Genomic DNA, 26,714 nt, shown 5'->3' with positions numbered 1-26,714 from the left:
TTCAGTTCCACATGGAATAAAAGTGAATATATGCAAATTGCACAAGGATTATACATCCTTTAAGCAGGGATTATACAGACATTGGCAAGTCAAATTCAAGGATTTTCAGGGACTTTTTCAAGCACTTAATTGTACTTTTTAAGGACCTCAATGTTATACAATTGTATACTTTTATATAATTGTACATATATGACCTAATATAGAAACCCCCCAAAAAAAGAAAGCATGCAAAAAGCATGAAAAAAGTAGGCCATTACCACTTTAAGAATAATGAATGTTTTAAACCTTGCCAATGCATTGATATTCAAATTATTATTACATTCTAAAATATGTGAGAATAATTAGGACGTTGCCTGACTAAACAGGTTCCTTTTTTTTATGGAAGGATTTGTATGGAAAGCCAAGTTGAAGCCAACATTAGATGTCGTTGTCGTAATAACCGCACGTTGTTTTATCGCATCAGAGTAGCGCAACACCCTTCAATTGAAGTGGTGGGAAACAAACGAAAGTGGCCACATCTCTCACAAAAACGGATAAAAAATGAAATCACTGATAATTATAAGGGAGCAGCAGAAAAAATGGCTACAATAATTACAAGGACTTTTCAAATTGAGGAAATGTCATATTTTCAAGGTAGGCTTATTCCAGTACTTTAATTTCTGAGCTCCAAATTCAAGGCTAATTCAGAAATTGCAGGTCTAACATGAAAAAACAAAAGGTATTTGTCATGTTATTTCATTACCAGATCATATTGTGTTAATTATATCCAGTATAATTAATAGGAAGAGCGTTGGGTGTTGCACACGGTAGACTCTGTGTCCAATCCCAGGCACAAAAACATATGAAAACATACATGTATTACCTTGATGCTTTCTCTTAAATCTAACGAGACCCTGCTATAAGTCAAGCAGACAACAGCAGATGACCAACATCAATCCGCTAGGGATATTAGATCCAACATGGATCCAGGCACAACTGTCTTCACCGGCGTAACGAATGAGACACACAAATATTCTGGACATTCCTTGCAAACACCTTTTTTCCAGCACTTTGGATCAGATGATGATGAGTAAAGAGATATCACGCCGTAACTAATCAGCTTGACACCAAATGCGCATCCAGCGAGTATTATGCATAAATATTGAAGAACCACGTTAATGACAGTATCGATTTAGGTTTTAAGTATCAAGGTAAGGTGACTGTTTCGGTTAGAACCATTAGATTTTGCAATGCGTACATTATTTGGGATTTGTGTGCCCTTCGCTTTAGAAGCTTCTGATAGGCTAATTGACATAATTTAAGTCACAGGTGTACCTGTGGATGTATTTCAAGGTATTGGAGTGGCCATTACAAAGCCCTGACCTCAATCCTATAGAAAATGTGTGGGCAGAACTGAAAAATTGTGTGCGAGCAAGGAGGCCAACAAACCTGACTCAGTTACACCAGCTCTGTCAGGAGGAATGGGCCAAAATTCACCCAACTTATTGTGGGAAGCTTGTGGAATGCTACCCGAAAAGTTTGACCCAAGTTAAACAATTTAAAGGCAATGCTACCAAATACTAATTGAGTGTATGTAAACTTCTGACCCACTGGGAATGTGATGAAAGAAATAAAAGCTGAAATAAATACATTCTCTCTACTATTATTCTGACATTTCACATTCTTAAAATAAAGTGGTGATCCTAACTGACCTAAGGGGTAATTTTTACTAGGATTAAATGTCAGGAATTGTGAAAAACTGAGTTTAAATGTATTTGGCTAAGGTGTATGTAACTTCTGTATATCTTAATGTAATGACATGAAAAAAATTGGCAGATTATTATCAATGACTTATCAACAGCTGTAACAAGTTGTCCAACGTAAGACATCCCCACTGGTACCCTAGTTCATAGAAAGACCCTTATACATTATCATAGTCTTATATACAGTGGGGAAAAAAAGTATTTAGTCAGCCACCAATTGTGCAAGTTCTCCCACTTAAAAAGATGAGAGATGCCTGTAATTTTCATCATAGGTACACGTCAACTATGACAGACAAATTGAGAGAAAAAAATCCAGAAAATCACATTGTAGGATTTTTTATGAATTTATTTGCAAATTATGGTGGAAAATAAGTATTTGGTCACCTACAAACAAGCAATATTTCTGGCTCTCACAGACCTGTAACTTCTTCTTTAAGAGGCTCCTCTGTCCTCTCCTCGTTTCCTGTATTAATGGCACCTGTTTGAACTTGTTATCAGTATAAAATACACCTGTCCACAACCTCAAACAGTCACACTCCAAACTCCACTATGGCCAAGACCAAAGAGCTGTCAAAGGACACCAGAAACAAAATTGTAGACCTGCACCAGGCTGGGAAGACTGAATCTGCAATAGGTAAGCAGCTTGGTTTGAAGAAATCAACTGTGGGAGCAATTATTAGGAAATGGAAGACATACAACACCACTGATAATCTCCCTCGATCTGGGGCTCCACGCAAGATCTCACCCCGTGGGGTCAAAATGATCACAAGAACGGTGAGCAAAAATCCCAGAACCACACGGGGGACCTAGTGAATGACCTGCAGAGAGCTGGGACCAAAGTAACAAAGCCTACCATCAGTAACACACTACGCCGCCAGGGACTCAAATCCTGCTGTGTCCCCCTGCTTAAGCCAGTACATGTCCAGGCCCTTCTGAAGTTTGCTAGAGTGCATTTGGATGATCCAGAAGAGGATTGGGAGAATGTCATATGGTCAGATGAAACCAAAATATAACTTTTTGGTAAAAACTCAACTCGTCGTGTTTGGAGTACAAAGAATGCTGAGTTGCATCCAAAGAACACCATATCTACTGTGAAGCATGGGGGTGGAAACATCATGCTTTGGGGCTGTTTTTCTGCAAAGGGACCAGGACGACTGATCCGTGTAAAGGAAAGAATGAATGGGGCCATGTATTCTAAGATTTTGAGTAAAAACCTCCTTCCATCAGCAAGGGCATTGAAGATGAAACGTGGCTGGGTCTTTCAGCATGACAATGATCCCAAACACACCGCCCGGGCAACGAAGGATTGGCTTCGTAAGAAGCATTTCAAGGTCCTGGAGTGGCCTAGCCAGTCTCCAGATCTCAACACCATAGAAAATCTTTGGAGGGAGTTGAAAATCCGTGTTGCCCAGCGACAGCCCCAAAACATCACTGCTCTAGAGGAGATCTGCATGGAGGAATGGGCCAAAATACCAGCAACAGTGTGTGAAAACCTTGTGAAGACTTACAGAAAACGTTTGACCTGTGTCATTGCCAACAAAGGGTATATAACAAAGTATTGAGAAACTTTTTTGTTATTGACCAAATACTTATTTTCCACCATAATTTGCAAATAAATTCATTAAAAATCCTACAATGTGATTTTCTGGAATTTCTTTTCTCATTTTGTCTGTCATAGTTGACGTGTACCTATGATGAAAATTACAGGCCTCTCTCATCTTTTTAAGTGGGAGAACTTGCACAATTGGTGGCTGACTAAATACTTTTTTTCCCCACTGTACAGTACAGTTCAATTAGATCTTTAGAAAGAGGCGCTGTGATACAATGTATATTTTTTATATCTGTTTTTTAAGCTAAACCTGCTTTTTGCCTGAGTAACCTCTGGTGGCAGAGCATTCCACGATGACATGGCTCTATACATAACTGAGCGACGCATTAAATTTGCTTTTGGTTTGGGTACCATGAAGGAACCCATAGTGGTGTTTCTGGTGGGGTATGTATGTCTGTTTTGAAGTGTATGCAAATAGATTATACAAGTGGTTAGGCATTTTTTCAACACACAAATGTTTTTATAAAAGGACTAGAAGAGAAGTACATTTCTCCTCAACCCTCAACCATAAAATACTATCATGTATGTTGATGTTAGTTCTGTGGGTGCAGTTTAGGGCAAGGCATTCTGCTCTGTTATGAGAGGTTATTGAGAGGTTCTTTAGGAATTGTAGCCTTGTACTTGGAGGGCTTCCGTCCAGTTAAGGTGTGTTACATTTCAACTTTACAGGAGCAGATAAAAAGTATAAAAAAAAAAAATAGTCCTTGTGATTTACTTACACATATATTTACATTTACATTTTAGTCATTTAGCAGACGCTCTTATCCAGAGCGACTTACATCTTTGGCAGTTAGCATCAATTCTCAGTGGGAAAAGACACTAAAGAGAGAGTTGAAGGATATAGGAAGTTCCTGGTGTAATGATTAATTTCTCTAAATGACTTACAAATGATTATTTTGGATAATGCGGACTGCAGCGTTCAATTTATTTTCAGCACGAATTAATCTTGCACAATCCTCAGCCAGCGCTGTCAGAAACAGTATTACGAGGACACATGCAGCCACAATGTGTTTTGAAGTTACTAAACACAAGCTTACATTATGAGGACATAGCAGTAACAACCACAGAATGTCTGTGGTGACATGTTTCGAGGTTGCTGAACACAAGCCTACATTATGAGGACACCGTAGATATAGCCACAATGTGTATGACATGTTTCGATGTTTCTCAACACAGTGTTGCGTACAATAAACAGAACATGCCTGAATCGGCATAATCTCATTCTGACAACAAAAAACTCGACTCGACGCCGTGGGTTCTGACGTGGGTTCCGACGTGGGTTACGACATGGCCTCGCAGATTCGAACACCCCAAGCCTTATTATCCCTAAACTAAACTTTCTTGATCCTCTATCTCTAACCCTTCACCGTACTGTAAGTCCAACCACAACCATAATATTTTGCTGAAGCATACAGATATGACTGTCTACATCTCTCCAAAAAGTATGAGTAAATAGGGCCTGTGGGAGAGATTAACCCTGTGTTAACTTGGACCACTGAGGCGGATAAAGCCATTATTGATATTATTTTGCCATAGGGTTGAGCCAGGACGAGCCCCATGCCTACAGGGCTGCTGCCTGCCTGTTGCAAGATCAGGGCTGTAGAGAGGAGTGACGTCTCCATCATCTCTCTCTCCGTCTCTCTCTCTCGTTCTCTCTCTCTCTCGTTTCTCACGAGCCGCCAGTCCTCCCGTAAAGCACTTCTGTTTAGCCGTGATTAATGCCAAGGCATTTGTTGACTAATTATGGGGTGTTGTCTCCGTGGATACAGGGATACTGGGGCAGGGTCATCTCTCTCTCCGTCTCTCTCGCTCTCTCGTTCTCTCTCTCTCGTTTCTCACGAGCCGCCAGTCCTCCCGTAAAACACTTCTGTTTAGCCGTGATTAATGCCAAGGCATTTGTTCTCTAATTATGGGGTGTCGTCTCCGTGGATACAGGGATACTGGGACAGGGTGAGAGCGGCGGTAGAAGGCTGAGCTAAGGGGCTTCTGCTCTCACCTCCAAACAGAGAAAATACAGACCACCGTGATCCAAAAATGTGATTTGTTACTGGAGTGAATAGCCCTTAACCTCTTTTACACTAAACAAACAATACAGTTAAAAGACTAAGGCCTCCTTAAATTTCAGTAAAAATAAAAAATAAAAATAAACTCTATTTCCCACGGGGGGCCAGTATAAAAAAATACAAATTAAATATATGTATTCACTAAACTGTAAGTCGCTCTGGATAAGAGCGTCTGCTAAATGTCTAAAATGTAAATGTAAATGTAAATTTAGACATTCTCTTGTTACTCATACAAATAGCGTTGCTAGGATAGAGAAAGAACAAATATTATCTTAAAAACCAGGTATTCAAGACAAACTGTTGCTGGTGCTCTCCTTGTAGACACAGTACACTCAATCTGACATATGGTGCTGTTATGAACATTCATGTTGGAGAAAAAGTACCCCCCCCACGCTCTGCCTGCTGTCAGAAAACCCCCATTCATTATTCAGGTCTGGGATTAGACTGGGCCGCGCCAACTAGCCCGTCCTGGGGGTGTTCCTCACTTTCATGTGGAGAGAGCATTGACTTTCTGTCAGAGCTGAAGCTCTCGCCGGCATCTGCCGTTGCCAAGCCTGCAGTGCCTGGCTTCCCTAATGAAGAAGAAAAAGTGAAGGGTGTCACCTTTTTTAATGTTTCAATATATGCTCTGAGTATAAACAGTAGCTTACACTCCCCAATTTACTCCCCAATTTAAGATGAGCTATGAACTCTTTCAATAATTTGCTTTTCAGTTGTGTTTGAGCTTGTTTTTAGGTTTTCACAGACCATGTACTGTATATACACAATGGCCATATAACCTCAGTTTATTAGGTACACCACCCCGTTTTCCTGGGCTTTTCACACACGACAGTATCTAGGGTTTACCAAAAATGCAACAAACAAAAAACATCCAGTCATCAGTGGCAGTCCTGTGGGCGAAAACAGATCATTGATGATAGGTCAAAGGAGAATGGCAAGAATCGTGGAAGCTAACAGGCGGGCCACAAACAGGCAAACACAACGGCGCAGTACAACAGTGGTGTGCAGAACGGCATCTCAGAACGCACAACTCGTCGATCCTTGTCACGGATGGGCTATTGCAGCAGACGACCACACCGGGTTCCACTCCTATCAGCTAAAAACAAGAAGAAGCGTCTCCAGTGGGCACGCGATCACCAACACTGGACAATTGAGGAGTGGAAAAATATTGCCTGGTCCGACGAATCCTGGTTCCTGTTGCGTTACGCTGCTTACAGAGTCAGGATTTGGCGTAAACAACATGAGTCCATGGCCCCATCTTGCCTGGTGTCAACGGTACAGGCTGGTCGTGTAATGGTGTGAGTAATGTTTTTCTGGCACACGTTAGATCCCTTGCAATGTTTCCATGCCCCGAATAATTTAGGCTGTTCTGGAGGCAAAGGGCTGTCCGACCCGGTACTAGATGGGTGTACCTAATAAACTGGCAATATATGTTTTTCAGAACCATATATATGGCCATAAATATACACTGGTCATATACACTGAGTGTACAAAACATTAGGAATACATAAACTGACCAGGAGAATCAAGGTGAAAACTATGATCCCTTATTGATGTCACTTGTTAAAATCCACTTCAATCAGTGTAGATGAAGGGGAGGAGACAGGTTAAAGAAGGATTCTTAAGCCTTGAGACAATTGAGACATGGATGGTGTATGTGTGCAATTCAAAGGGTGAATGGGCAAGATAAAAGATTTAAGTGCCTTTGAACGGGGAATGGTAGTCTGTTCATGCTCAACAGTTTCCCATGTGTATCAAGAATGGTCCACCACCTAAAGGACATCCAGTCAACTTGACACAACTGTGGGAAGCATTGCAGTCAACATGGGCCAGCATCCCTGTGGAACGCTTTCGACACCTTGTAGAGTCCATGCCTCGATGAATTTAGCCTGTTCTGAGGGCAAAGGCGGGGGGGTTCAACTCAATATTAGGACGGTGTTCTTAATGTTTTGACCACTCAGTAGGTAAATGTCTCTGGGTTTTTTATTCTGAAGACCTGGGGGTTTCATCCAAAAACAAGACATAGTCAACATCCTGGACTTCAAGACGTCAAAACAACCTCATTATTGTCGAAGAGTCAGAGGAGGCTAGCGTAAATTATCTTTGACAAGTGGAATTCTCCCCCTAAACAATCCCTGGGTAGAAAAGTGCTTTGCCGAGGGCTTTAACCCTATAATTGTGTTATTCTTCCCCCTCAGTGGACTTTGAGCCTCATGCCAGTATGGACACTGCCCACCACATGCTGCTGTACGGCTGCCGGACGCCAGTCTCCACCACTAACTACTGGTAAGTCAAAGCACACGACAACACAATACATGCTTTGATTCACAATGTAGGTAGAATATCCCTATGTATTTGTACAGTACTTTACACATGAATCTACTTGGTTGACCAAACAGACAGTCTGTAGAATACACACCAGCTGTGTGATAGTAAAAACTTGTTGATCTGTCCATTGTAGCACAATGAAGAAGAAATGTATAAAGAGACATGACTTTAGTGACTTCCTGAGCCCTACGAGCCTGAATACAAGCACTTGACTTCATAAAAACCAACCCCTCAAAAACTAGGGTACAAAGCTTCAGTGTTGGCTATTACTGCCCTACTACACTTAAAGAATCAGCTGAGAGAGAGAGAGAGAGAGAGAGAGAGAGACACAGAGAGACACAGAGAGAGACACAGAGAGAGAGAGAGAGACACAGAGAGAGAGAGAGAGACACAGAGAGAGAGAGAGAGACACAGAGAGAGAGAGAGAGAGAGACACAGAGAGAGAGAGAGAGACACAGAGATAGAGAGAGAGACACAGAGAGAGAGAGAGAGAGACAGAGAGAACAAGCGACTGCTTCAGACGCTCACTAATAAACTTGCCTGTTACCATAGCAACTGCTGTCACCTCGACAACAGAGATCCTGGGAGCGCCTACGTGTGGGTGGGTGTGTGTGTGTGAGGTAGGTGGGTGCTGCGGGTCGCTCGTCGGGAGGGGTTGTTTATCTTTCCTCCCCTCAGAATGGACTCTTCAGGAAATGTGATGAGGAACATCAAGACAACATTAGACAACGCTACCGCAACATTCGAGTGAAACACGGCTCAGCATGGCATCTACAGGGTTCCTGTGTCTGGGAGGGTCAGATAAGGAAATACTCCTCTAGAGTCACACAGTAAAAATACACAAAGAAATGAGGACATTTTCCAATCAAACCAGTTTTTTTTAAAGAGTACCGTGAGTTGACTATGACTATCAAATTCCAAACGACTGTCACATTTGCCGTTCGTATGGACACTTCTCTTCTGTAATGGAGACTGGGCTTTAATTCCTTTCATCTATTCAGTTATCCTGTTTTTCATTTTAAAAAATGTATCTCTTCTTCGCATACCCCGGGGGGTGATTTTGAAATTCTTCCCCCCTCCGAAAGCACATTTGGCATTCCGCGAGTGTAAAGCGGTTGAGATATATTCTGAAACTGCCTGTGAAGCTGCTTCTGAAATCAAAAGGAAGCTCTGGAGGATCAGTGGGGGGCATGAAAATAGGCCATACCAGGGGTGCGTCCCAAATGACACCCTAGTCACTACCTAGTGCACTACTTCTGATCAAACGTAGTACACTATAAAGAGGCTGGGTGCCATTTGGGATGAACACCATATGTCTACCCAATCAGAATACTTGCTTGCCCACTGCTAGCGTATCCACACAATTCCACATTGAGCTAAAAAGCCTCTCCGAAAAGGAAAGCTCCATTTTTAACCCACTCTTGTCACCTAGCCGTAGTTACACCGGCTCTCCTCTGCAGCACACTCGGGAGCTACGGGGGGGACAACATCAATAAGTACACACTGCTACACCGTTCAAAATGTGAGCTCTCTTTAAGAGGAAGAATAGGGTGAAAAGAAGTAAGGCTAGTCATTATTGTGTCAAAAATAGAGACAATATGCTTTTAATGGTGTTTCCTGGAACGCACAAAGGCATGAAATGGAATCTGGGAGCCATGAGGCTCTTAACGGAAACGTCTGCTACTGCTGCTGCTTGCTCCTAATCTTTGAGTGGGGTGTATTCATTTGGAACAAATGGCGGGAATATCTTATAGACACTAGCTATTAGGAGAAACAATGTTACTGGCCTATAACCATAACTGCCGGTCTCCACATAAAGTCAGGTGCACACTAATACTTTCTGTGTAGATGGATGGTGTTCTAGGATCTGATAATATGATAGTTCTGTTGTTGTGTAGATGAATGGTGTTCTAGGATCTGATAGGATGATAGTTCTGTTGTGGTGTAGATGGATGGTGTTCTAGGAACTGATAGGATGATAGTTCTGTTGTGGTGTAGATGGATGGTGTTCTAGGATCTGATAATATGATAGTTCTGTTGTGGTGTAGATGGATGGTGTTCTAGGAACTGATAGGATGATAGTTCTGTTGTAGTGTAGATGGATGGTGTTCTAGGATCTGATAATATGATAGTTCTGTTGTGGTGTAGATTGATGGTGTTCTAGGATATGATTTTGGGTAAAACATTTTAACTCCAAGCACAGATCCAGTGTGACGCATGGAAATGAATCATGCAAACAGTTTTTTGTTATTGTGACACGGCATCAGTGAGATTCGACCGTATCATCTTCTGTTCTCTATCCGTGGAATTAGTCCACTGTGCCACCAGGATGGAGCTAGCATGCCATGTTTTTATGCATACAAAGCTGTTCATTTTAGTCTATTCAAACAGACCCCATTTCAAAGGAAACAAGCAGGGGTGGCCAGATAGTGGGCGCGGCCAACACACCTAACAGGATAGAGGGTTTTGTAGATGCTGAGAACAGAATGTATATGTTTTTAAATAACGTTCTTAGAACGTTTTCTGAAAGTTACTAAAGTCACACAATTTTTTTAGAAAGTTCCCAGAATGTAGTAAAAGTATGACATTAAATAGAACCACATGGGAACTTGTGTGGAATGTTCTGTGGAAGTACTGAAATTCCCACAGAAGAACGTTTCTTAAAGTTCTCTGAACAATTTAAAGAACATGTCTTTAAATAGAACCACGAGGAAACCTGTAGGAAATGTTATGCCTAAGTACTGAAATTCCCACAGAAGAACGTTGTTTCTTAACTTTCTCTGAACTATTTGAGAACATTCCCAAAGTCAAACCGTTTGGATAATCTTCTTTAAGCATGACCAACATTTTAATTAAATGTAACCATGTTTGAACTTTTAGGAAAAGTTTTGTTAAAGTAATGAAATACCAAGAACGTTTTTTTTTGTCAAGTTCCTTAAATGTGCTGAGAATTGTTCAGAGCCAAGCAACTATCCTGCACCATTCCCAGAACGTTGTGGGAAGGTTGCATGCAAAATAACCATAGGACAACCACGCTCTCACCACGCTCTCACCACGCTCTCACCACGCTCTCACCACGCTCTCACCACGCCCTCACCACGCTCTCACCACGCTCTCACCACGCTCTCACCACGCCCTCACCACGCTCTCACCACGCTCTCACCACGCTCTCACCACGCTCTCACCACGCCCTCACCACGCTCTCACCACGCTCTCACCACGCTCTCACCACGCTCTCACCACGCTCTCACCACGCTCTCACCACGCTCTCACCACGCTCTCACCACGCTCTCACCACGCTCTCACCACGCTCTCACCACGCTCTCACCACGCCCTCACCACGCTCTCACCACGCTCTCACCACGCTCTCACCACGCTCTCACCACGCTCTCACCACGCTCTCAAGAAACACATGGTTCTCAGAACGGTATGTGCTAGCTGGGCCAGTCTTCTTTAACATTTGATGTTTTATTTATTCTCGACCTTTTAGATTTTTTTATTCCTCTGAAAAAAAAAACAGCAACTGCAAAACTCTGCACTTGCCTGCACAACCATAGCAAAGACTCAATATGTCTGTCCCTGTGTGTGAATGTGTGTGTGTGTTTAAACGTGTGTGTGTGTGTGTGTGTGTGTATGAGAGTGTGTGTGAGTGTGTGTGTGGCTCATCAATACTGTACCCACTGAGAGTTCATCCAACTCTGGATCTAGTTCAGACCAGAGACCGGAGGGGCTGTATTTACCCAGTGCTGCTGTTTGGTTCTCTCAGGGACTGTGGGAGTGTCAAGGGGACCTGTGAGGACGAAGCCTCCATCATCTACGCCTGGGCCCGAAATGCCCCACCCACCAAGCTACCCACAGGTACACAGTCTCTCTTTCTTTTTCCCTTCAATCTCTCTCTCTCTCTCTTTCTCTCTGCGTTTCATCTTTCTCTCTCTCCCTCCATATTTCTCTCTTCTCCTTCATCTCTCTCACTTTCTCTCAGACTCTACCCCAGTGCTCTCTGGAGAGTAGAGATCAGACTCTACCCCAGTGCTCTCTGGAGAGTAGAGATCAGACTCTACCCCAGTGCTCTCTGTAGAATAGAGATCAGACTCTACCCCAGTGCTCTCTGGAGAGTAGAGATCAGACTCTACCCCAGTGCTCTCTGGAGAGTATAGATCAGACTCTACCCCAGTGCTCTCTGGAGAGTAGAGATCAGACTCTACCCCAGTGCTCTCTGGAGAGTAGAGATCAGACTCTACCCCAGTGCTCTCTGGAGAGTAGAGATCAGACTCTACCCCAGTGCTCTCTGGAGAGTACAGATCAGACTCTACCCCAGTGCTCTCTGGAGAGTAGAGATCAGACTCTACCCCAGTGCTCTCTGGAGAGTAGAGCTCAGACTCTACCTCAGTGCTCTCTGGAGAGTAGAGATCAGACTCTACCTCAGTGCTCTCTGGAGAGAGTAGATCCATGATTGGTAATCCTGTGGCTTTAGCCTGCGTTATTGTAATTGCTCTCCAATGAGTTCTCTCCTTATCAATGCATCTCAGCCTTGCAGCCCTCACAGAGACCTTAATTGGTAGTGCCTGTCTGATTTTTCATCTTCTCTCCCAGATGTTGGTTTTAAAGTTGGAGGGAAATCCAGGATCACTTACTTTGTGCTGCAAATCCACTATGGGGATGTCCACGCTTTTAGAGGTGAGTGGTGATGAGACTTCAGTAGGGTTGAAAGATTCCTGGTAACTTTCCCAAAATTCCCAGGTTTTCTAGAAATCCCGGTTGGAATATTCCTGGAATCATTAAGGAAAAAGCAGGAATGACAGTGGTCACCAACCCTGTCCCTGGAGCTAAATGGTATACAGGTGTCTGATCCAGTCCAGCATTAACACACCCGATTCAGCGAATCAATTCATCTGTTTTAGGGCCGGGTTGGAGCAAAAGCCTGTAACGCCCCTGTAGCCCTGCAGAACCAGATTGGGTGACCACTGTATTAAAACAAGTGATGAATTCACCTGGACTGTAATATTGTGCCTGCTTTTGTATTCAAATACAGTACCTGGTCATTATTGTACAGTTCATTACTCTCATAATGAATACATGTTTATCACCAAGCGTTTCCAGTTTTGTTTTTATTCAGGCTTTCACTACCAGGTTAATTTAATTAGGTACTCAGTTATTGTTCCCCCACAGCATTAAGTGTTATTGTTCTCTTCCCCCACAGTGAGCTCCCAAAAGACTCAACAGTAAACCTTTGTGTAGTTCCACGTTCGCTGCGATAGCTTCGCCCTCAGTGGCAGCTGACAGACAGTTCTTTCACCAAGTGGCCATTGATTGTACATTGAGGGAGGCTGCTTCCCAAACGCCACCCTATTCCCTATTTAGTGCACTACTTTTGACCAGGGCCCAATAGGGGAGTGTATTGTCATTAGAATACTACACTGGAGTGGATGTCTCTTTTCCCCCATAGAAGTCAGGACAGGCACACAATAGTTGACCTAACAAAAAAGGGTATTTTCTTAGGGAAATGACTGGGCTGCCTGAAGTTACCGGGCTGCCTGACGTTACCGGGCTGCCTGATATTACCGGGCTGCCTGATATTACCGGGCTGCCTGATATTACCGTGCTGCCTGATCTTACCGTGCTGCCTGATTTTACCGTGCTGCCTGACATTACCGTGCTGCCTGATATTACCGGGCTGCCTGATTTTACCATGCTGCCTGATATTACCGTGCTGCCTGATATTACCGGGCTGCCTGGAGGCAGCATGCAAATGTTGCATGTCAATGACCCGAATCACAAACAATAGGTGGTTTGGTGAAATTTACCCAGAAAACAAAGAGACGCTAAACCTCGTAATGGTGTAGTTAATTACCGTAAAACTTCAACTAAACGCTGAGTCTCAAATAGCCGCCTATCCCTTTTAGTAGCCAGCCAACGGCACACATTTCAGCAAATAAACGGCTGTTTCAAATAAATGCCGGGTTTAAATGAATTTTTTAGGAGGTTACCATGAATTACCATGAATTGTTAACGAGGTTTAATGTTTGATTTGTTACATTTAAATAATTCATTAACGACTCGGGCACATTATGACAATCATCAATTTTTATTGCCAGTAAGAAACTGCTATCCATTGGCTGCTAACAGCTGAGAACTGCTAGCTAACTGGAAAGCACAAAAACAGTCAACACCTCGGGAGTGCAGGGCCCTAGAACTGTACGAACAGCTGTGTATACACAGTCAAAGAGGATAATCATTATTCAGCCAAGAAACGTTATTTTTTTGTAAATGGAGGCATACCAAGACAAAAGACGTGTGACACAGTGTGTAAATGATAATGCATTAGTGCAGGAAATGAAGAAATTGATTAAAATGCTGGACGTGAATGCTGGAATTAAACAATGAACTATGCAAATGAGTGCTCTCTGGAGAGTAGAGATCAGATATGTGTGTGTGTGTGTGTGTGCGTGCGTGCGTGCGTGCGTGCGCCCACATCTATTACACAATGCAGCCCAGCTTCTCAGTATTATTGTATGTTAATAGGCAGCTCCAGAGAGAACCCTATGGTATTGCTGTGTAGCCACAGGGCAGGAGGCCTGGTGCTACAGCCCCCCCCGCGGCGCTAGCTTACCTCAATGGGCTTGCCCGGTGTTTTCCCCCGTGTAGCCATGGCTAGCCTATTGGGTGGGGGAGGGGGGGGGAGGACGGACTCAACCTGTGTCCCAAATGGCAACCTATTCGCTAAGTGGTGCGCTACTTTTCGACCAGAGCCCTTGGGCCCTGGTCAAAAGTAGAGCGCTGTATAGAGAATAGGTTGTCATAACTGTGCTGTAATTGAATAATGTATTATGGTGCTTTAACAGTCGTAATGGGAACACCTGCGGGTAGAGAGAGAACCGACTGGGCTCCGTTGAAACTGCATTCTGTCTAATTCGTTCATTTGTTGTCGTTGTCGGCTAATTACACGTTTTGTTTCAGACCACCATAGAGATTGCTCAGGACTTACCTTACGAATGACTTCCAAACCGTAAGTGTTATATTATAACAATTTAGCTGTAATACATTTCTATATTTCCAGAAAATACTGTGTAATCATTTACTGTAATTTATAGCCATCATATATGCCTGCAGCTTCTCAGGCTAGTTGGATTGGGTTGGGACAGACACAAACTGCCCGGTTGGATTGGGTTGGGACAGACACATACTACCCGGTTGGATTGGGTTGGGACAGACACATACTACCCGGTTGGATTGGGTTGGGACAGACACAAACTACCCAGTTTTGGGTGATTCATTCAGTTGAGTGGAGAGAACGTTGTGTAATTGTATTGGGCTGCGTCCCAAATGGCACCCTATTCCCTTTATAGTGCACTACTTTTTAACATGGCTGATAAAGCTCTTGTCAAATATAGTGCACTACTTAGGGAATAGGGCACCATTTGGGACATACCCCTGGTATGACCCATTTACCTGCAATACTTATCAACTGTGGGCAGCATCACAAGTGTGATGTGAGTGGAACGATGTCCCAACCCAGCACTTTGTATTGGCCCCCCTTATGTGAACTAAAACGACGGATGAAACGCTGCAACTACAGTAGGTATTGTACTTCAAACCATGTGTAAGCAAGTTTCTTAGGATTCAAACCTTCTCAAACAGCCTAATTCGGCCTCCCGAGTGGCACAGTGGTCTAAGGCACTGCATCGCAGTGCTAGCTGTGCCACTAGAGATCCTGGTTCGAGTCCAGGCTCTGTCTGGACCGGCTGCGACCGGGAGACTCCATGGGGCGGCGCACAATTGGCCCAGCGTAGTTTAGGGTAAGGGAGGGTTTGGCCGGCAGGGATGTTCTTGTCCCAAAGTGACTCCTGTGGCGGGCCGGGCGCAGTGCACGCTGACTCGGTCGCCAGGTGGGTGGGGGGTGTATGTGTGTGTGTGTATATATATATATATATATATATATATATATCTCTGTATGTACAGTGAGGGGAAAAAAGTATTTGATCCCCTGCTGATTTTGTACGTTTGCCCACTGACAAAGAAATGATCAGTCTATAATTTTAATGGTAGGTTTATTTGAACAGTGAGAGACAGAATAACAACAAAAAAATCCAGAAAAACGCAAAAATGTTATAAATTGATTTTAATGAGGGAAATAAGTATTTGACCCCTCTGCAAAACATGACTTAGTACTTGGTGGCAAAACCCTTGTTGGCAATCACAGTTGGCCACCAGGTTTGCACACATCTCAGGAGGGATTTTGTCCCACTCCTCTTTGCAGATCTACTTCAAGTCCCATCCACGACCCATTTTCAATGCCCTGGCTGAGGGAAGGAGGTTCTCACCCAAGATTTGACGGTACATGGCCCCGTCCATCATCCCTTTGATGCGGTGAAGTTGTCCTGTCCCCTTAGCAGAAAAACACCCCCAAAGCATAATGTTTCCACCTCCATGTTTGACGGTGGGGATGGTGTTCTTGGGGTCATAGGCAGCATTCCTCCTCCTCCAAACACGGCGAGTTGAGTTGATGCCAAAGAGCTTGATTTTGGTCTCATCTGACCACAACACTTTCACCCAGTTCTCCTCTGAATCATTCAGATGTTCATTTGCAAACATCAGATGGGCATGAATATGTGCTTTCTTGAGCAGGGGGACCTTGTGGGCGCTGCAGGATTTCAGTCCTTCACGGCATAGTGTGTTACCAATTGTTTTCTTGGTGACTATGGTCCCAGCTGCCTTGAGATCATTGACAAGATCCTCCCGTGTTGTTCTGGGCTGATTCCTCACCGTTCTCATGATCATTGCAACTCCACGAGGTGAGATCTTGCATGGAGCCCCAGGCCGAGGGAGATTGACAGTTATTTTGTGTTTCTTCCATTTGCGAATAATCGCACCAACTGTTGTCACCTTCTCACCAAGCTGCTTGGCGATGGTCTTGTAGCCCATTCCAGCCTTGTGTAGGTCTACAATCTTGTCCCTGACATCCTTGGAGAGCTCTTTGGTCTTGGCCATGGTGGAGAGTTTGGAATCTGATTGATTGATTGCTTCTGTGGACAGGTGTCTTTTTATACAGGTAACAAGCTGAGATTAGGAGCACTCCCTTTAAGAGTGTGCTCCTAATCTCAGCTCGTTACCTGTATAAAAGACACCTGGGAGCCAGAAATCTTTCTGATTGAGAGGGGGTCAAATACTTGCAAATCAATTTATAACATTTTTGACATGCGTTTTTCTGGATTTCTTTGTTGTTATTCTGTCTCTCACTGTTCAAATAAACCTACCATTAAAATGATAGACTGATCATTTCTTTGTCAGTGGGCAAGCGTACAAAATCAGCAGGGGATCAAATACTTTTTTCCCTCACTGTATGTGTCTCTCTCTCTCTCTTTCTCTCTCTTTCTCTCTCTCTCTCTCTCTCTCTCTCTCTCTCTCTCTCTCTCTCTCTGTATGCATGTATGAATGTATGTATGTATGTTTGGGGTCACTTAGAATTCTCCTTGTTTTCGAAAGAAAACTATTTTTTTGTCCATTAAAATAACATCAAATTGAAAAGAAATACAGTGTAGACATTGTTAATGTTGTAAATGACTATTGTAGCTGTCATATGGTCAGATGAAACCAAAATAGAACTTTTTGGTAAAAACTCAACTCGTCGTGTTTGGAGGACAAAGAATGCTGAGTTGCATCCAAAGAACACCATACCTACTGTGAAGCATGGGGGTGGAAACATCATGCTTTGGGGCTGTTTTTCTGCAAAGGGACCAGGACGACTGATCCGTGTAAAGGAAAGAATGAATGGGGCCATGTATCGTGAGATTTTGAGTGAAAACCTCCTTCCATCAGCAAGGGCATTGAAGATGAAACGTGGCTGGGTCTTTCAGCATGACAATGATCCCAAACACACCGCCCGGGCAACGAAGGAGTGGCTTCGTAAGAAGCATTTCAAGGTCCTGGAGTGGCCTAGCCAGTCTCCAGATCTCAACCCCATAGAAAATCTTTGGAGGGAGTTGAAAGTCTGTGTTGCCCAGCGACAGCCCCAAAACATCACTGCTCTAGAGGAGATCTGCATGGAGGAATGGGCCAAAATACCAGCAACAGTGTGTGAAAACCTTGTGAAGACTTACAGAAAACGTTTGACCTGTGTCATTGCCAACAAAGGGTATATAACAAAGCATTGAGAAACTTTTGTTATTGACCAAATACTTATTTTCCACCATAATTTGCAAATAAATTCATTAAAAATCCTACAATGTGATTTTCTGGATTTTTTTCCTCATTTTGTCTGTCATAGTTGACGTTACCTATGATGAAAATTACAGGCCTCTCTCATCTTTTTAAGTGGGAGAACTTGCACAATTGGTGGCTGACTAAATACTTTTTTTCCCCACTGTATCTACATAGGCGTACAGAGGCCCATTATCAGCAACCATCAGTCCTGTGTTCCAATGACACGTTGTGTTTGCTAATCCAATATTTATCATTTTAAAAGGCTAATTGATCATTAGAAAACCCTTTTGCAATTATGTTAGCACAGCTGAAAACTGTTGTGCTGATTAAAGAAGCAATAAAACTGACCTTCTTCAGACTAGTTGAGTATCTGAAGCATCAGCAATTGTGGGTTCGATTACAGGCTCAAAATGGCCAGCAACAAATAACTTTCTTCTGAAACTCGTCAGTCTATCCTTGTTCTGAGAAATGAAGGCTATTCCATGTGAGAAATTGCCAAGAAACTGAAGATCTCGTTCAACGTTGTGTACTACTCCCTTCACAGAACAGCCCAAACTGTCTCTAACCAGAATAGAAAGAGGAGTGGGAGGCCCGGTGCACAACTGAGCAAGAGCACAAATACATTAGTGTGTCTAGTTTGAGAAACAGACGCCTCACAGGTCCTCAACTGGCAGCTTCATTAAATAGTACCCACAAAACACCAGTCTCAACATCAACAGTGAAGAGGTGACTCCGGGATGCTGACCTTCTAGGCAGAGTTGCAAAGAAAAAACCATATCTCAGACTGGCCAATAAAAAGAAAAGATTAAGATGGGCAAAAGAACACAGACACTGGACTTTTTCTTTGCAACTCTGCCTAGAAGGTCACATCCCGGAGTCCACAGGTGCATGTTCAATAATTGTTTATGGTTCATTGAACAAGCATGGGAAACAGTGTTTAAACCCTTTACAATGAAGATCTGTGAAGTTATTTGGATTTTTACGAATTATCTTTGAAAGACAGGGTCCTGAAAAAGGGACGTTTCTTTTTTTTGCTGAGTTTATATAAATAATGTATATAAATCATTTGGCTGTATGTATTTTTAGATATAGGCCTATTGTAAATGTGTACTGTTGTTGCATCGCCATTTTTATTGCAAAAATAAATACAAGTACAAACATAACTATTGGCCTATTGTAAATGTACAACACTACCTGTTGTTATGTTTGGCGCCTTCTGACCCAATTTTTTTTATTTTGATTCTTTTTTTTCAATGACATGTTTTGCTAAAATAAAGGTTTAAGGAAATACAGACATGCACCACATTACTAAAAGACAAAACAGCTCAATCAAGCCTAATAATCTTGTAAATGTAAAAGCAAAGCTTGCATTCATTTAATAAAAAAAAAAAACATTAAAAGGTAGTAGAATGGGATAATGTCTTACTGTGGTGTATGAAGAATCCAATACTTTACCTTGTATGTGGTACAAATCCCATTGTGGAAGCACCTCTTCTAAGAGTATGAATTAGGCTGTTTGAGAAGGTTTGAATCCTAAGCAACCTGCCTACACATTGTTTGAAGTACAATACCAAATAGCTACTGTAGTAGGTCAAAGCTGTGTGCTGGAAAACCTTGGTAGAGCATGGGTGGAGTCGGCATTGTGGTGTTCATGTGAATTTTCTTTCTTTTTCGGCTTCAGACCAATGCCTACTTCTCACTTAAGTCGTAGTTTTTTTGTTTTTAATTCACAAATAGTTTGTGTGACCTGTGCTGTCAGAGAGAAATTACATTATTGAAACAGGTCATTAACCTAAGTGAAATTGTACCGTTCCTCTGAGTGATGGAAAAGGAGGGGGCTGATGGATAATGGTGCCGGCTTTGCTCCGCTTTGTCCTTTATCTCCATACTCCAGTTTCACACCACTGCCATACTGCTGGATGGGCACATTTTGAATCTGTAGCAGTCTGTCTCCATTCTGGCTCAAACTAGAGGGAGTAATGTCTATCTTTGGTGTCTTGGGTATAACAAAGCATAGCAAGCTGCTGCCATTCTGGCTCATAAGCTAGGTTCCCATCCAATTGGCGATAGATTTTCATGCAAATATTTTAAGATCTGCATAAAAGCAATATGCACATTTTCAGACCAGAGATGTGTTTCCATCAAATGTACTTGTTGCGGATAAAAGGCTGTGCGTGATGACGTTGTGCACATAAAAATAACTTTTGCGTTTAAATTCCCATGTACCGAAAAAAAAAAAAAAAAAAAAAGTTAAATGGGTTTCTATTGCATTTTCAACTCTACTGATGTTATGTTCCACTACAAATGTTGCGTCATATAGCGAATGTGTCCACTTTTGTCTTGGCACGTGATCTCTAGCCAACAGCTCGCAGATACTGTTCCTCTGATATGTGGTCCTCTGTAGCTCAATTGGTAGAGCATGGCGCTTGTAACGCCAGGGTAGTGGGTTCCATCCCTGGGACCACCCATACGTAAACATGTACGCGCACATGACTGTAAGTCGCTTTGGATAAAAGCGTCTGCTAAATGGCATATTATATTATTATATATTATATTATATTATTATATTATATTATTATATACAGTGTGGGTATAGCATACATTATGAGATAATTATGGATAAGAGGGAGATCCTTTTTATTTGTCAAACGACAGCCGAGCATCGATCATCACGTCACCAGAAAAATACCCTTTATAATTATTAGAAAGGAGCATCAAGCTCATCACCGTGCACTTTCACCACCCTGTGAAGTTTATAACATATTTAATCTGTAGCCTGATAAACTGCATGCTTTCCCGAGTCGCAGTGGGAGGACCACACAACATATCATCGCGTGACTCAAAGTTTACTTCGATATGATGGTTATTATATCAATATTTGCGCATAAAGACATTTCCACTACCATTTCTCGCATAATTAATTTTACAGACACAAAAAGATCCCACCGCGTATTTTGTTTTGTTGACATTTGGAAAGTTGACAGAAAAATTTGCTGTTTCCATCAGGCCTGTCGTGACATTTATTATCCAACATGTACTTTACTCAGATCAGTTTCCACTAACATGATACTATCCACCCAGTAGCTCAGTTGGTAGAGCATGGCGTTTGCAACGCCAGGGTTGTGGGTTCGATTCCCACGGGGGGCCAGTATAAAAAAATTATAAAAAATAATAATAATAATGTATGCACTAACTGTAAGTCGCTCTGGATAAGAGCGTCTGCTAAATGACGTAAATGTAAATGTTAAATGTCAGCGTAAAACTGACTTCTGATCAGTGTCCACTAACATACTATCCACCCTGTAAAGAGTCATTGTAAAACATCTCACCACCCACTGACTCCAGATCAGTGTGTGACTCAGCCCCTGTGTCTATCCTCTTTCCACAGACAGCCCTTCATTGCTGGCATGTATCTGATGATGTCTGTGACCACCGTCATCCCTCCAGGAAAGAAAGGTATGTTGTGTGTGTGTCTGGTTGCATGTTTGCGTATCTGTCTGTGTCTGTGTATCTGTCTGTGCATCTGTCTCTGTATCTGTATCTGTGTCTCTGTGTATCTGTCTCTGTGTATCTGTCTCTGTGTCTCTGTGTATCTGTCTCTGTGTCTCTGTGTATCTATCTCTGTGTATCTGTCTCTGTGTCTCTGTCTCTGTGTCTCTGTCTCTGTGTATCTGTGTCGTCTGTGTCTCTGTGTATCTGTCTCTGTGTCTATGTGTATCTGTCTCTGTGTATCTGTCTCTGTGTCTCTGTCTCTGTGTCTCTGTGTATCTGTCTCTGTGTATCTGTCTCTGTGTCTCTGTGTCTCTGTATCTGTGTCTCTGTGTATCTGTCTCTGTGTCTCTGTATCTGTGTCTCTGTGTCTCTGTGTCTCTGTGTCTCTGTCTCTGTGTCTCTGTGTATCTGTCTCTGTGTCTCTATGTCTCTGTGTATCTGTCTCTGTGTATCTGTCTCTGTGTCTCTGTGTCTCTGTGTATCTGTCTCTGTGTCTCTGTGTCTCTGTCTCTGTGTATCTGTCTCTGTGTATGTCTCTGTGTCTCTGTCTCTGTGTCTCTGTCTGTGTGTGTTCAAGGAGGCACCCCACTCACTGTGTGCAGCCCAATGCTTTTCCAATCCCCCATTACGTTGTCAGGACATACAGTGGCTCCATTACATTTCTGCTATTGACTTCTTCAACCGATAAACATTTATTTTGTAATTACAAGTCAGCGGGACATGGGAATGAGGGAATGTATCACTTTGAGATAGCTAGCCTTTCCCCCCGTCCGGGTCCTTAGCTAGCCTTTCCCCCCGTCCGGGTCCTTTTCCAAATGTATTTGTGTCCAGGAGGTGGTAACTGTGGCTCGTAAAGCTTGGGAGCAATTTTGAACCTTAAAAAAAATATATATATATATATGTTGGTATCACATTTATCCTCAAGACATCAGCAGCAGTTAAGGAAAAATACCATTGTGTCATGTAGGCTAGGTGGTGCACGATGATGTGTTTTCCCTTTTCAAATCAAATCAAATCTTACTTACAAGCCCTTAACCAACAATGCATTTTTTTTAAATAAAAAAGTAAAATAAAAAATAGTGTTAAGTAAAAAAATACAAGCAAATAACTAAAGAGCAGCAGTAAAATAAAATAACAGTAGGGAGGCTATATACAGGGGGGTACCGTTACAGAGTCAATGTGCGGGGGCACCGGCTAGTCGAGGTAATTGAGGTAATATGTACATGTGGGTAGAGTTAAAGTGACTATGCATAATTAATAAACAGAGTAGCAGCATCGTAAAAAGATGGGGTGGGGGTGGGGGGGCAGTGCAAATAGTCCGGGTAGCCATGATTAGCTGTTCAGGAGTCTTATGGCTTGGGGGTAGAAGCTGTTGAGATGCCTTTTGGACCTAGACTTGGCGCTACGGTACCGCTTGCCGTGCAGTAGCAGAGAGAATGACTATGACTAGGGTGGCTGGAGTCTTTGACAATTTTGAGGGTCTTCCTCTGACACCGCCTGGTATAGACATCCTGGATGGCAGGAAGCTTAGCCCCAGTGATGTAATGGGCCGTACGCACTACCCTCTGTAGTGCCTTGCGGTCGGAGGCCGAGCAGTTGCCATACCAGGCGGTGATGCAACCAGTCAGGATGCTCTCGATGGTGCAGCTGTAGAACTTCTTGTCTTGCTCTTTTGTAAATGGACGTTAAATGGATGCTTCGCTAACGTTTCTCATAGCTAAGCTGCCCTTGAAATACACTACATGACCAAAAGTATTTTGACACCTGCTCGTCGGACATCTCATTCCAAAATCATGGGCATTAATATGGAGTTGGTCCTTTGCTGCTATAACAGCCTCCACTCTTCTGGGAAGGCTTTCCACTAGATGTTGGAACATTGCTGCAGGGACTTGCTTCCATTCAGCCACAAGAGCATTAGTGAGGTCTGGCACTGATGTTGGGCGATTAGGCCTGGCTCACAGTCGGCGTTCCAATTCATCCCAAAGGTGTTCGATGGGGTTAAGGTCAGGGCTCTGTGCAGGCCAGTCAAGTTCTTCCACACCGATCTCACTTTTTGCACGGGGGCATTGTCATGCTGAAACAGGAAAGGGCCTTCCCCAAACTGTTGCCACAAAGTTGGAAGCACATAATCGTCTAGAATGTCATTGTATGCTGTAGCGTTAAGATTTCCCTTCTCAGACCATTATTCCTCCTCCACCAAACTTTACAGTTGGCACTATGCATTCGGGCAGGTAGCTTTCTCCTTGCATTCGCCAAACCCAAATTTGTCCGTTGGACTGCCAGATGGTGAAGCGTGATTCATCACTCCAGAGAACGCGTTTCCACTGCTCCAGAGTCCAATGGCGGCGAACTTTACACCACTCCAGCCGACACTTGGCATTTTGCGGCTGAGCCTTTTGTTGCTACTAGACGTTTCCACTGCACAATAACAGCACTTACGGTTGACCATGGCAGCTCTAGCAGGGCAGACATTTTATGAACTGACTTGTTGGAAAGGTGGCATCCTATGACGGTGCCACGTTGAAAGTCACTGAGCTCTTCAGGAAGGCCATTCTACTGCCAATGTTTGTCTATGGAGATTGCATGGTGGTGCGCTCGATTTTATACACCTGACCGCAACGGGTGTGGCTGGAATAGCCGAATCCACTCATTTGAATCCACTCACATGTATATTTTCAGTGTGCTAATGCAGTTGTTGAACAGAGCATTTCAGATTAATTAGTATGTTTTTGATTTCTTCCACAGTTACAAACGCAGACGTGGCTTGCACGTATAACTCATATCCCATATACCCGTTTGCCTTCAGGACCCACACACACAAGCTTGGTAAGCAGCGCATTACGTACATTTCTTATTTCATGAGAAATTGGATGAAATTATTTTGAAAATGGTCATGCAAATTGCAAGAATTGCTGCAGCAAAATCAGGCATTTTTGCCCGCATATATCGCAAAAACACAGATTCTATGACACATACAGTAACGTACCAATTTTGTTTAGGTAATTTATTTTCTACTGAAGTCATCGGAATTTATTTCTAATTGGTTTTGGCGTCTCCTATCCCAGGACAAGTTGTCAGTGGTTACAGGATTCGAGACGGGAAGTGGACTCTGATTGGACGACAGACTCCTCAGTTACCACAGGTAGGTGTCTGGCCATGTTTCAGTTACCACAGCTACATGTCTGGCCATGTCCCAGTTATCTCTGCTTCCTCCCAGAGTGTGCACTTGTTCACTTCCCTTCATTGATTTGAAAGGAAATGACTGGTATAAGAAATATGATGGAAACTCCCGATAACAGCACAGCAGTGTTTATTTTGACACTCTTTTTTAAAAAGATTTAGTCTAGTCTTAGTGATTTTGACAAAAACAATGGGTCAGTTTAGTCAGCTAAATGCCCTTCCATTTTAGTCATATTTTAGTCACGTCACATTTGTATTGCTTCATTAACCTATAGTAAACATAAATCACTGACTTCCATGTGCACAAACATACATAGCCTTGTCCTTGCCAATACTTTGTCTCCCCCCGCAAATTCTTAATTCAGCCTACATAAATATTGTACATTTCATGAGAGAGAGAGAGAGCGAGGAGAGAGAGAGAGAGAGAGAGAGAGAGTGAGTCACCGTCACCGTCACCAATGGTCGAGTCCCTATGACTGAAGTCCGAGTCACCAATGGTCGAGTCCCTATGACTGAAGTCCGAGTCACCAATGGTCGAGTCCCTATGACTGAAGTCCGAGTCACCAATGGTCGAGTCCCTATGACTGAAGTCCGAGTCACCAATGGTCGAGTCCCTATGACTGAAGTCCGAGTCACCAATGGTCGAGTCCCTATGACTGAAGTCCGAGTCACCAATGGTCGAGTCCCTATGACTGAAGTCCGAGTCACCAATGGTCGAGTCCCTATGACTGAAGTCCTAGTCACCAATGGTCGAGTCCCTATGACTGAAGTCCGAGTCACCAATGGTCGAGTCCCTATGACTGAAGTCCTAGTCACCAATGGTCGAGTCCCTATGACTGAAGTCCTAGTCACCAATGGTCGAGTCCCTATGACTGAAGTCCTAGTCACCAATGGTCGAGTCCCTATGACTGAAGTCCGAGTCACCAATGGTCGAGTCCCTATGACTGAAGTCCGAGTCACCAATGGTCGAGTCCCTATGACTGAAGTCCTAGTCACCAATGGTCGAGTCCCTATGACTGAAGTCCTAGTCACCAATGGTCGAGTCCCTATGACTGAAGTCCTAGTCACCAATGGTCGAGTCCCTATGACTGAAGTCCGAGTCACCAATGGTCGAGTCCCTATGACTGAAGTCCTAGTCACCAATGGGTCGAGTCCCTATGACTGAAGTCCTAGTATAAATGGTCGAGTCCCTATGACTGAAGTCCGAGTCACCAATGGTCGAGTCCCTATGACTGAAGTCCGAGTCACCAATGGTCGGAGTCCCTATGACTGAAGTCCGAGTCACCAATGGTCGAGTCCCTATGACTGAAGTCCTAGTCACCAATGGTCGAGTCCCTATGACTGAAGTCCGAGTCACCAATGGTCGAGTCCCTATGACTGAAGTCCTAGTCACCAATGGTCGAGTCCCTATGACTGAAGTCCTAGTCACCAATGGTCGAGTCCCTATGACTGAAGTCCGAGTCACCAATGGTCGAGTCCTATGCTGAAGTCCTAGTCACCAATGGTCGAGTCCCTATGACTGAAGTCCTAGTCACCAATGGTCGAGTCCCTATGACTGAAGTCCTAGTCACCAATGGTCGAGTCCCTATGACTGAAGTCCTAGTCACCAATGGTCGAGTCCCTATGACTGAAGTCCTAGTCACCAATGGTCGAGTCCCTATGACTGAAGTCCTAGTCACCAATGGTCGAGTCCCTATGACTGAAGTCCTAGTCACCAATGGTCGAGTCCCTATGACTGAAGTCCTAGTCACCAATGGTCGAGTCCCTATGACTGAAGTCCTAGTCACCAATGGTCGAGTCCCTATGACTGAAGTCCGAGTCACCAATGGTCGAGTCCCTATGACTGAAGTCCTAGTCACCAATGGTCGAGTCCCTATGACTGAAGTCCTAGTCACCAATGGTCGAGTCCTTGTCCAAGAGACAAGAGGATTTATTTACCCAGTCAGATATTATTATTACAGTCACTGTAGGAGTGGACACGTTGTTTGAAGAGCGCACAACCTAGGTTACAATTGTGATTTTTTATTTTTTTAGTTTATTTCATTCCGTTTACGAGTTGTCCATTTATTCATCGTCTTCTGTTTGTAGCACTCCTGTCAA

The 26,714-nt window shown here is 43.4% G+C and overlaps 1 protein-coding gene across 4 annotated transcripts in view; it reads left to right on the top strand.

The window, feature by feature from the left end:
- pam (peptidylglycine alpha-amidating monooxygenase) overlaps nt 1-26,714 on the top strand; it is a 125,467-nt gene that overhangs the window by 26,114 nt on the left and 72,639 nt on the right. For all 4 annotated transcript variants that reach the window (XM_041897385.1, XM_041897381.1, XM_041897386.1 and 1 more), the window contains 7 exons: nt 7,613-7,700; nt 11,509-11,600; nt 12,336-12,419; nt 14,700-14,748; nt 21,331-21,398; nt 24,180-24,260; nt 24,500-24,576. In XM_041897385.1, coding sequence (XP_041753319.1) covers nt 7,613-7,700; nt 11,509-11,600; nt 12,336-12,419; nt 14,700-14,748; nt 21,331-21,398; nt 24,180-24,260; nt 24,500-24,576 — 539 coding nt within the window. The remainder of the gene's footprint in view (nt 1-7,612; nt 7,701-11,508; nt 11,601-12,335; nt 12,420-14,699; nt 14,749-21,330; nt 21,399-24,179; nt 24,261-24,499; nt 24,577-26,714) is intronic.

Source organism: Coregonus clupeaformis, chromosome 15, assembly GCF_020615455.1.
Source record: "Coregonus clupeaformis isolate EN_2021a chromosome 15, ASM2061545v1, whole genome shotgun sequence".
NCBI classification, from domain to species: domain Eukaryota; kingdom Metazoa; phylum Chordata; class Actinopteri; order Salmoniformes; family Salmonidae; genus Coregonus; species Coregonus clupeaformis.
The sequence above is the reverse complement of the archived record's forward strand: the minus strand, read 5'-3'. Positions and strand labels throughout refer to the sequence as shown.